Source organism: Schistocerca cancellata, chromosome 1 (genome assembly GCF_023864275.1).
Source record: "Schistocerca cancellata isolate TAMUIC-IGC-003103 chromosome 1, iqSchCanc2.1, whole genome shotgun sequence".
Taxonomy (NCBI): domain Eukaryota; kingdom Metazoa; phylum Arthropoda; class Insecta; order Orthoptera; family Acrididae; genus Schistocerca; species Schistocerca cancellata.
The window spans coordinates 95121923-95134319 of record NC_064626.1 but is presented as its reverse complement, the minus strand read 5'-3'; the positions used below and the strand labels follow the sequence as shown (position 1 = coordinate 95134319).

General features: G+C 45.3%; 1 protein-coding gene across 3 annotated transcripts in view; it reads right to left on the bottom strand.

Annotated features, from left to right (window-relative positions):
* The window catches only part of LOC126166217 (rhotekin-like), a 512066-nt gene that overhangs the window by 109231 nt on the left and 390438 nt on the right, over positions 1 to 12397 (bottom strand). For all 3 annotated transcript variants that reach the window (XM_049920385.1, XM_049920386.1, XM_049920384.1), the window contains exon 2: positions 178 to 362. In XM_049920385.1, coding sequence (XP_049776342.1) covers positions 178 to 362 — 185 coding nt within the window. The remainder of the gene's footprint in view (positions 1 to 177; positions 363 to 12397) is intronic.

The following is a 12397-nucleotide window of genomic DNA, read 5'->3' as shown; positions in this document are numbered from 1 at the left end:
CATGTCGTAGCCTCGCTGAAGAAGCCACTCGCATCAATTCATTTCGAGGTACTATGCAACATCTACACCTGAACACAGACCGTGCCAAATGAAAGCACACGGGGGTCAGCTCTGTTGCTGCGGCTACATCCGAAGCTTTGTGTGACCGGATCTTTAGTGCTGGCTGCGGACACTCACCCCTGGGGACGCTCCTTCTTGCGCCGCTGCAGCTCGGCCATGTAGGCGGACATGCGCTCGTTGGAGGTGAGGAGGTTCTTGGCGGCCTCCAGGGTCTGCGTCTGGTGCCGACACGCGGCCAGCAGCTTCGTCGTCCCCTCTCGCATCTTTATCTCCAGGTCGATCTTCTGCTCCAGATCGAACTCCTGGAAATCAAGAAAACCAAATGGTTCACTCGACAGTTCAGCCCCACGGAGGCCAACAAACTCGCGTACAGTATAACCGAAAGCTAATGCGCTTCAACACACACACACACACACACACACACACACACACACACACTTTGGCGCTATGGTAGGTCCGCTAGATGGCGCTGCCATAGGTCAAACGGATATCAACTGCATTTTTTTAAAATAGGAACCCCCATTTTTATTACGTATGTTTCCGAATAAATTAGTTTGCTTCCCCTTCTTTCTCAGCAATGCCGAACATGCTTATCTCCGTTGTTCTTTTTTCAACACTCCGTTCTGGAATTGTTTTCGCATCGCAGGTGCATGTCCACTGTCTCACATCAAAACTGGTAACACGTTACTTATGCCCACTTCCCTTTCCAAACCAATTGGAAGCTTGGTTTTGAAAATTCTACTCGGTTGGTCAAGAGTATGTTTCTGTTCCTCCACTCACTGACTTCAGCCGCTGTGAATACAAGTACTCCCCACTGGTCACATGACTCCAGGGGTAATTTGTATTGTCTACGTTTAGGGTTTGGGTTGGGTTGGGTTGATATGGGGAGGAGACCAAACTGCGAGGTCATCGGTCTCATCGGATTAGGGAAGGATGGGGAGGGAAGTCAGCTGTATCCTTTCAGAGGGACCATCCCGGCATTTGCCTGAAGCGATTTAGGCACGGAAAACCTAAAGCAGGTGGGTCGGATGCGGGATTGAACCGTCGTCCTCCCGAATGCGAGTCCAGTGTGCTAACCACTGCCACCTCGCTCGGTTTGAAGGTTGTCTGGAACCGTAGAGTAAGCAATTTGCCTAAAAGGGGAGGAACGATGGTTCCGGTTTCTTCCAGGAAACACCTCATCCAGGAGTATACTGATTTGATATTAAAGAGATCGAGCAGTTCCTCAAAGCTTGAAGCAATAAATGATGTAAAGTGACGTTTGAAACGTTAGCTGCAAATGCTTTACAACGACTGGGCGCTTGAGGGAGACCATGTCTTCATTTCAAGGAAGAATTTGAAGAATCTCTCAAATACCAATATGGGGAAAATGAATCCTTCGGTACCAAAACTATGATATGAAGCGATTATGTAGTGACGGAAAGAAACGTTCTGCACATCCAACGTTATGCACTGCTCGGAAGGAATAAAGGCAGTATCAGCACAAAAGATGATGATAATTATGAAGGGTGGTGGTGACTGATGATAATGACAATGTTCTTTAATCGTAGTTTATCATGCGAGGCTCGGAGGTTAAATAGTGCCAGTCGATAAATCCAAAGGTCCGAAGTTTGATCGCCAGTTGGGTTGAATTCTGTCAATAATTGCTTCTTTCACTTCCGACGTGATTTTTTTTTTTTAACGTGAACACTGCCTAGCTGAGAATGGTTCGGAGTCGACGTAAAAATGTAGGTACCCCGTAAGCTGGCTAAAACAATTCCAAGTTCGGAGGAAGGCAAGCAACATTCCATTTTCCATGATTAATTTGACCATACTTGGCGGAGAGTACTGCTGTGTTCAAATTAAGCAATTCTTTGCTCTACGCAGTGTAATTTAGGCACCAAATAATGGTACATGTATAGCATAGGGGTATACAATAGGTAGTGTCAACTGTATTTTGTGTGTTTTAAGACAGTTTAATTAATTACAACGGTCGTTATATTCAGGGTCGTTTCGTGGACGAGTAAATTCGGAATAGTTTTAGCTTCAGGACGCCTCTTGTAATACGAATTATCCGCTGCACTGAAATAATTTCTTACAACCTTCTAGTCAGTAAATGAATTCCAAGCAGCCAACCAGTTGTAAGAAAACGTGGTTTTAATCAACATTTTACCATAATTTCGACGGATGTAAACTCGTCTTCTTCAGAGAGATACATGTAACCTGTAGACAAGGTAATAGCAGTAATTACAAACGCGGAAACATACATGTCAAAATTATTCTCATACAGAGACTAGATCCCCATAGAGGGGTGGGAATATCACACGTATCATAAAAAGTAACGAAAGGCATAAAAATTAGTACTTGCTAAAATTTTACATTTGAAAAGTATATGCACTAATCTCTTTCATCAACACGTACGTCTGTCTCAGTGTGCTCACGCATGAATTTTATTGCTGTTCGTACGACAATGTACTTTTAGTCTTGTATTGCATTGTATGTTAACCGGGGACTTAGAAACGACGGAGAGGCTCCGTCCCCGCCGCAGCCAGTGTGGTCCACAACCCCACGACCAATACCGCAGTCCACTTCACCCCTCCGCCGCCCCACATTGAACCCAGGGTTATTGTGCGGTTCACCCCGGTGGACCCCCCCCCCCCCCCCCCCCCCAGGGAACGTCTCACACGAGACGAATGTAGCCCCTATGTTTGCGTGATAGAGTAATGGTGGTGTATGCGTACGTGGAGAACTTGTTTGCGCAGCAATCGCCGACATAGTGTAACTGAGGCGGAATAAGGGGAACCAGCCCGCATTCGCCGAGTCAGATGGAAAACCGCCTAAAAACCATCCGAAGACTGCGACACAAATCCTTCGGGCCGATTCGTGCCGGGGACCAGGCGCTCCTTCCCGCCCGGAAAACCGTGCGTTAGACCGCACGGCCAATTGAGCGGACACTTTTAGTCTTACTCGTAGACAGGTTCTAATGTAAGTTAGAACATTTTTCTTTGATGTTATTTCTTTCTCGTTGTTCAATCACTCCGCCCGCCCCTCCCCCTCAATGAACTTCCACTTATTGGCCGTTTATGCATCAAGCGTACTTTTATTTCAGCTCACGCGTCACCTATCTCGTTCTCCTGGTGTTCATACTTTCCGTTTCTTGTCAGTCGGTGTGAAGCTCACTAGATGAACCCTGACAATAGCGACCAGCGTTTTTCTCATTGGACAATTGTCACATCGCTTCATTATTTCTTACTGCTGTCACATTGTCGTGACGTTATGTGTGTTTCTGAAAAAGACGGGTTTACATCCATTCAGAATACGGAATCAATACAGCTTTCAGCGGTCTAATTTTCAAATAGTTATTTTATTTGCACCAGTTACGGCGCTACATTGCGCCAACTTCAGGCCCCCTGACCGACGTCCAGTTAAAATGGAGGCCAGATTTCACTTGCCGTGACGACCGAAGAGATCGCAGTGTCAAGAATCTGCAGATACTAGTCAATAAATGTTGTAACTAACCGGTTACTACGGGTTATTGCGTTATTATTGGGAATGTAAATGCTTATTGCTTGTGAAGTTAACTTGAGAAGATTAGGGTCGCCACCGACTCTAACCATACAACTAATCGAAGGTTTGGTCGAGTCGGAAAATAAATTAATTTGATCACAGACCAAAAACTCACAAAAACGTTGTGAGGTCGCTCACAGCGGATACGATGTAATTAATAGTATTGCCTGTGCACTGTTCACGACAATCAAACATTAAAATAGAAAATGTATGAACACTGCATAAGATCAGCTCCCATCAACACACCTGAAAATATGACTTAATCTAAAGCATTTGTTATAAAATACAAGAGGAGACTAATCACTGGACCTGTGCGTAAGGAAACGCATTGGATGTGCTAACGGGAAAGCTACGAGGTGAGTGACTTAGGTGCAAAAACGTAATCTCGGAACACAAGAGAAAATTGTAGATAAAATCATTTATTCGTAAGATAAGGGTGTGAGGCATGTACACGATTCCTGATAACACGTGGTTGTGGAGACAATTTCTAGGTATAGTGCCAAATTCCAACAATATCACATCACACAATCGTGTTAACATGATCTAAAACAAACATGCTATCGGACAGTTAGTGATGCCGGTAGCCCAACAACTATAATGTTCTACCACGTGGTTGGCTCCCCACGGACGAAAGACACATAAAGAAAGGAAAATTTACGAGAAGGCAAGGCTCTAAATATTTAGAAAGGTGAAAGCTTATGCAGGCACAGCTGAAGGCAAACAGACATTCATACAGAAGCGAGTGCTCACTTCTTATCGACACCTTTGTGTGGCGCTCTTCCGGTGGATCCAAGTCTGCTACAGAAATTGGCTAAAAGAAAAATCTGCCAAAGTTTTGCATTCCTTGCTGCGACAAGGCAAAGCAATCTTCCAGATTTCAAAAGCGAGACCAAAAGCTAACAGCTCTCCCCTCGCCAAGTAACAACGCGCCACGCGGTCAGTCTAACTCGCCCTTCTTCGACTGGAGCACAGCTGTGGACGCTTCCCGTACCGGCGGCAGACTGCCCCCTTTTTCCTCTCCCGAAAACCTCTTTGCTGACTTGACCACTATGAGAGTTGGCTATTCTGTACCACTGCTGCTGAATCTGTACGACTATCGCAGATTTTCTGCAGCAGACTACGCCACTGTCTAGCAACGTGACACACAACCACATTCATTCAATCACGCCACTATGAGAGTAAAGAGAAAAGAGAAACAAGGAAAAGAAAGAGAAATACTTGTGAAATTGGGCTACCGGACTAATGAAAGGTGGCTACAGGACCCTTTCAATGTTGACCCTTATTTTGACCAGAACAGAGGTGGAAACCTTCCATCATGTCGGTCAGGGGGCCTGAAGTTGGCGCAATGTAGCGTCGCTGGTCCCGGCGGACGTTCGAGTCCTCCCTCGGGCATGGGTGTCTGTGCTTGTCCTTAGGATAATTTAGGTTAAGTAGTGTGTAAGCTTAGGGACTGATGATCTTAACAGTTAAGTCCCATAAGATTTCACACGCATTGGAACATTTTTTTCCCTTCACGTCCGTCAGGGGCCTGAAGATGGCACAGGTAGCGCCAAAATTCGTTGTTCAAATAAAATGCCAATTTGAAATTTAGACGGCTGAAAGATGTATTGATTGAAGAGTCTATACTACACAGACGAGTTCCCGCAACATCCGTGTAAAGATGGACAAACCATGGTCAGAGGCTGAATAAAACCGCCTTTCCTTGCAACTGGTCGGGTGCTTTGAATCCATTTACTGATCCCTAACCGTTGAGAAGCGCAGCCATGTTCAAAATATAGAACTTTCTAGGCACAGCACAACCGCAGTCGCCAACACCGAGCAGCGGCCGTGGCCGCACCGGGGCAGTCAGCTGTCCAGCGGGGCCGGTGGTACGCGCGCAGGTGCTGGAGGAACCGTGCCAAGGACCGCCGCGGCCCAGATGGCCCGTCCTTGCCTGGGGCGGTGGCGCCCCGCCTCACCAGACCTCGCACTCGCTCTGGGCGCCCGGCCGCCGCACCAACGCTCGCCACACGCTGAGCCTCCGCGGCAAACTGTTACACACTGGCTGGCCTCAACTCACCCTTGCCTCCCGATGGCCGACTGTTGGCGGCCAGTACACATCAGCTCCGAGGCGTTGTAGGTCACGAGAAGCCTCACTCAAATATCGAGAACACACACCTTCCAAGACAAAGAAATGCACTACTGGCCATTAAAATTGCTACACAAAGAAGAAATGCAGATTGAGATTTTCACTCTGCAGCGGAGTGTGCGCCGATATGAAACTTCCTAGCAGATTAAAACTGTGTGCACCGACCGAGACTCGAACTCGGGACCTATGCCTTTCGCGGGCAAGTGCTCTACCATCTGAGCTACCGAGGCACGACTCACGCCCGGCCCTCACAGCCTTACTTCTGCCAGTATCTCGTCTCCTACCTTCCAAACTTTACAGAAGCTCTCCTGCTTGCCCGCGAAAGGCAAAGGTCCCGAGTTCGAGTCTCGGTCGGTGCACACAGTTTTAATCTGCTAGGAAGTTTCAAGAAATGCAGATGATAAACGGGTATTCATTGGACAATTTATATTATACTAGAACTGACATGTGATTACATTTTCTCGTAATTTGGGGGCATAGATCCTGAGAAATCAGTACCCAGAACAACCACCTCTGGCCGTAATAACGGCCTTGATATGCCTGGGCATTGAGTCACACAGAGCTTGGATGGCGTGTACAGGTACAGCTGCCAATGCAGCTTCAACACGATACCACAGTTCATCAAGAGTAGTGAGTGGAGTATTGTGACGAGCCAGTTGCTCGGCCACCATCGACCAGACGTTTTCAATTGGTGAGAGATCTGGAGAATGTGCTGGCCAGGGCACCACTCGAACATTTTCTGTATCCAGAAAGGCCCGTACAGGACCTGCAACATGCGGCCGTGCATTATCCTGCTGAAATGTAGGGTTTCGCAGGGATCGAATGAAGGGTGGAGCCAAGGGTCGTAACACATCTAAAATGTAACGCCCACTGTTCAAAGTGCCGTCAATGCGAACAAGAGGTGACCGAGACGTGTAACGAATGGCACCACATACCACCACGCCGGGTGATACGCAAGTATGGCGATAGCGAAAACACGCTTCCAATGTGCGTTCACGGCGATGTCGCCAAACACGGATGCGACCATCATGATGCTTAACAGAACCTGGATTCATCCGAAAAAATGACGTTTTGTCATTCGTGCACCCAGGTTCGTCGTCTAGTACACCATCGCAGGCGCTCCTGTCTGTGATGCAGCGTCAAGGGTAACCGCAGCCATAGTCTCCGAGCTGATAGTGCATGCTGCTGCAAAAGTCGTCGAACGTGCAGATGGTTGTCGTCTTGCAAACGTCCCCATCTGTTACTCAGGGATCGAGACGTGGCTGCACGATCCGTTACAGCCATGCGGATAAGATGCCTGTCATCTCGACTGCTAGTGATACGAGGCCGTTGGGATCCAGCACGGCGTTCCGTATTACCCTCCTGAACCCACCTATTCCTTATTCTGCTAACAGTCATTCGATCTCGACCAACGCGAGCAGCAATGTCGCGATACGATAAACCGCAATCGCGATAGGCTACAATCCGATCTTTATCAAAGTCAGAAACGCGATGGTACGCATTTCTCCTCCTTACACGAGGCATCATAACAACGTTTCACCGGGCAATGCCAGTCTACTGCTGTTTGTGTATGAGAAATCGGTTGGAAACTTTCTTCATGTCAGCACGTTGTAGGTGTCGCCACCGGCGCCAACGTTGTGTCAATGCTCTGAAAAGCTATTCATTCGTATATCACAGCATGTTCTTCCTGTCGGTTAAATTTCGCGTCTGTAGCACGTCATCTTCGTGGTGTAGCAATTTTAATGGCCAGTAGTCTACATTCTAAGAAGAAAACCAACGACGTACAGCGGAGGAATTATCCATGTGGGACGGAAAATCTCTAAATGTGATGTATATGTAGAGAAAAACAAATCATCACAATTTCTGAAGAAAGTGCATGACTATCTAATGAGAGAGACCTTGAGCTAGTCAGTAACAAGCTTGTCCGTCTCTGGCCCTTGTGCAAGTAGTTATTCAGCTTGACATTGACTGGATGACTTGCTGGATCTCCTGCCGGATATCGTGCCAGATTCTGTCCAAATGGTCTGTTAGGTTGTCAAAATGTTTGGAGGCCCCTGCACGCAATACTACAAACATTTAAAACTGGAGAGAAATCCGACGACACTACGAGCCAAAGTAAGTTTTGGCAAGCACGAAGAGAAGTGGTAGACACTCTCGCCTTGTCACACTAACTGAAATTTGTTGTCGAATAAAGAAAATATTTTGTGCTGGTGTAGGATAACTTCAGTGATCAAACAATTCCTCTGTGGATATCAATATGCACGGTAGAAGCACGTGTGAAACTGTGCTTGCTCTGTTCCATCATGGCATCCCTATTGCTGTAGATAGTGGAGTCCGGGTTTATAATGGTTCTGTTCAGTACTATTAAAATTCTGTTGTTTCTCAAGTATGAGGAAATATGTTTACTTTGGCATATAATTTTTAATAAACTTTACTACGGTCAACACGAAACAATTCATTTGTTCATAATTCATTGTCTTCGTGTTTCGTTGAACAAATACAGCGGGAGGTAAATGGGAACAAAGACGAAAGATGGTCTGTGCCATCGGTTTGGAAAGCGATACATTAGCCAAAGACACGAGAGGCCAACAGTGCTTTGGCCACATCCTTCGAGCTGGTAAATCGCTCTCAAAGCGAGTCCTCCATTCTCAGCCTGCTGGAAAACGCCAAACGGACGTCCAGAGACGCGATGAAATGATCGAGTATAAACCATCCTTAAACAAGTGGGGCCGACGATAGTGGAAGACGAAGCTGGAGACCGGCAGGATGGACTACCATCTGCAGTATGTATCTCCTTGTTGTGACTGACCATCTATCCTTCATGTGCTTTTTGTAATGTGTTCTTTTGTAATTTTTTATAGAGTGCTTCTTTCTCTTCTCCTGTAATGTGGTAATTTCTTTTGTTGTTCCGCTGTAGGCCTTGAACGCCAGTTAATGCAGTAAGTGATGATGATGAGATAGCACACTCATGTAATCTATTCGACCACCTACGTTCGTTTTTAGACTACGACCACTGTAGACTTAAATATTCTGGCACCATTTCATTCTCGCATATATTCTGGTTACCGCTAAGACGTAGAGCTTTAAATGATGTTTGCGGTACTGTGTTTTACCACTTTTGAGTCATAAAACAACACATACACAATACTAACAGCAAAAGTTGAAAGCCGCTGCTCACGAATTTTCCTCTTAACATTCAGCCTGTCACTTTTAAGCTAGGACTTCAGCAAAAAGACATCTCACATAATTGCATGGTGAGATCGATTCCGTTCGTGAACCAAAATTCAAGCAGCAAATCACGGGATGAAACAAGCCAGAATCCTCACCACTGGGTTACAAACCTTTTGTCACCATCATCTTGTGATCACTCAGACTTCTTAAATTTTTAAACAGTGTCTTAGCATTAAAGGATGCGGAGAACTGATTTACATCACAGTAAAATACGCGCCAACGGAAATACGAAGCGGGTTGCACAGAATTTTTTGCTCACTCCAGATCAACGCTCCTGCATGTACTTAGTAAATTCTGTCCAATTATACTGAACGAAATGGGTAAATAAATTTTGTCACGCCCAAATGATTATGTGGCGTCAAATTTCACGGTTACGGAAAAGTGAAAAATATGATTTCACACACACTTTCAGCTACAGGTTTCTTTTACAGCTTATGTAATAAACATTAGCACAAAATGGTAAAGTGTTTGTTTGTCCGAGATGATTATCATTCCGCTCCATGGAATTAGCAATCGAGTTTGGTGCAATAATTCTAAGGTAGCAAATGAATAAAGTTCATACTTATAAGACAAGGAATCCATCCCGCCCGCTCTGTCTATCAGCTTTTTACCCCGTGTACATAATGTGCAGCATTTTGTGAACCACCGCATAAAACGATTAATGGCAGTATCGACAACAGCTTCACATTTTATAAAAAAGCAAAATTAGTTTGCTCGCGGAAACACGCTCTATGAACAGTTCATCGTCACCCAGGGGGGAGCTGCATTTCAGTTGGGAGCTGTTTGGGGCCAGACAATAGGATTATTCTTCAGTGTAATGGCGGCAGCTAACACAATACGGCTGGAGTGGATCGTTATTCGCTTCGCTGACTGGACCGAGTCAGCAGGAACAGGATATTTCGTGCACGAGTGCGCGACATTCCCACACAAATGAAGCGTCTTTCTGTAATTACCTTCCTCCGGTGCGTTCTTCGAAATTTTACAAAAGTTGATTCGGCCACCAGTAATTATCACGAACAGTTAATCGTTTGAAAAGTGACTCACTCGTTTGGAATCTGTAGTCAAACATAAAATGTGTATTTTGATGTGAAAAGTGGTGACGGGTACAAAATTAGAGGGAAGTTGTATATGGTACTTACGGCGAAAGAAGAATTTCAACCCGTTACATCTTGCTGTGAGGTAACGAGTTCCCTTACAGCAGTCGTTGATGCCGCATCGCGGTCGTGAAGTTGCGCCGAGGCAGCTTCAGATAAGTTTTTACAGTCTGACGATAATTTATGGATTTGTAGTTTTAGCTTGACGATGTCCACTATGGACAAACGGTAGTTGCTGTTATTCTGAAGAAGGTTGGGTTATCCCGTCTGAAACCTAGGTAAATTCTAGGTAAACGGTACAACAGAGGCTGTTGATTATTAAAATTAAAATTAATATTTATACAGTTGCTGACAGGGCCGCGAAATGTTGAAAATATTTAAGTTGTATGTTTATCTTGCTAATGTTCAATTAAAAACTTGACTTCGATATCAGTTTATGTACAACCTTAACTTGGTTTGCGTGCTATTGCAGAAAACACCATTTTTCTGTCTGGACTTATATCCTGGAACGAAATGTTCCGTATCCTGTTGTATGCAATCAATTTTTGTAATAGTTTATTGCATTAATTGTAATTCTAACTTTTCCTTTCACAGGACAGTTTGAAAATTATTTCGAGTAACCCGAAACTAATCACAAAATTAAAACAAAACTGAATTTTCCGACTTTAGGTGTTTTCCACATCAAACTTACAAACAATAATAATGTTATGTTTATCCAGGGACCCGGACACTGCTAGCAGTAACGAAAACTTGCCCCTACTATAAGGAAAACGTAACCGTGTTGCAAATCAGACTCCAATGTCTACGTGTTGCGTACCAAACAGTGAAAACAACTGTGAACGTTGGCCTAAGAGACGTCCAGCATGGAACCCTCCAAGAACCCATTGTGGGAGAAGCTGTGCATCTGCGATGAATGTGTCACATAACAAAAGTGTTTCTCTGTATCTGCTCTAATAACTCTACACACTGCCGGCCGATGTGGCCGTGCGGTTAAAGGCGCTTCAGTCTGGAACCGCGTGACCGCTACGGTCGCAGGTTCGAATCCTGCCTCGGGCATGGGTGTGTGTGATGTCCTTAGGTTAGTTAGGTTTAATTAGTTCTAAGTTCTAGGCGACTGATGACCTGAGAAGTTAAGTCGCATAGTGCTCAGAGCCATTTTTGAACTCTACACATTTCTACATGTAGTTTTTTCTACATCCTGTACAAGGGCTATTACGACCTAGGTCAGTTTTTCGCTCCGTGATCAGCATTTTCGGAGCGATTTTCAGTTGTGCAAGAACTCGCCCGTGTGGCGTGTATTATGCAGAGTGCCAACCAGAAGAGGATGTCCATTAGCCACTTCCCCCCCCCCCCCACAATAGTGGCGAGGGAATAGGTGAAAGGGGACTTGTGCATACAAGATACTCGCGGGGATGAGTGCGCACGATTCAACACCATATGGCGCTGAGCTAACAACGGAACACCCGCTCTTATCTCTCACCGCCACGCGTCCGAGGGCTACGAGAGGAAGCCGCTCGTCGCAGACGGTCGCACGCTCTCAAACTGTGTGGCTCAAGCCGTCCTCTCACGGGACGTGAAAATTCACGTGGCCGAGGAGCTGGTGACGTCAGACCCTAAACTAAAGAATCTGGCATGTTATATTTTTGCCTCGTAGTGGCCAATGAGGCGCGACGTCATTTCGCTTCACTAGCAGAACTCACAAGCCGCCATATTGAGTGGCATTATACAATGTTTATAGTGGATCTTCTTTCTCGCAGATTACTTGGTACGAATATAAGCTGTTTCAACGTGTCATCAAACTGAGGATCTCTCGGAAATGCGTCGTTTCAGCTACGGTTTGCTGGAATAAAACGACAGGAAACTTTACGTCAGTAGGTGACGGCTTGCAGAAGTTGATGTCTTTAGGGTTATAACTTGAGTGCTACGAAAGTATGCCGTTTAAATGCTAAAGCACAGTGATACTCTATCAAAAGCATGTCTTTGTGGTAACATTTTGAGTGTATCTAATAACGATATTTCTACATACAGTCTTTAGACAGTGTAGCGCAGATGATAGTGTTGTGAGCTGCGGAGATACAGGTGTCGGATTTGTGTCCACCTGATTCCAAATTTTCTTTTTTTCACCATTTGTTTTCTAGAAGAGTCCGGGTCTTTCTTCGCCATTTAATAGAAGCATTATCTCAAAAGTCGACGTTATTTATTATAAATAATAATGTTTCCCCAATGGCCAGAAATCTTAACGTGACTGCTCGTCTGACAGACAGTGAACATGATTTACACACCAGAAGCATTTCATATTATGAAACTTTCTGTAATATACAGGGTGTTTCATAAGTGA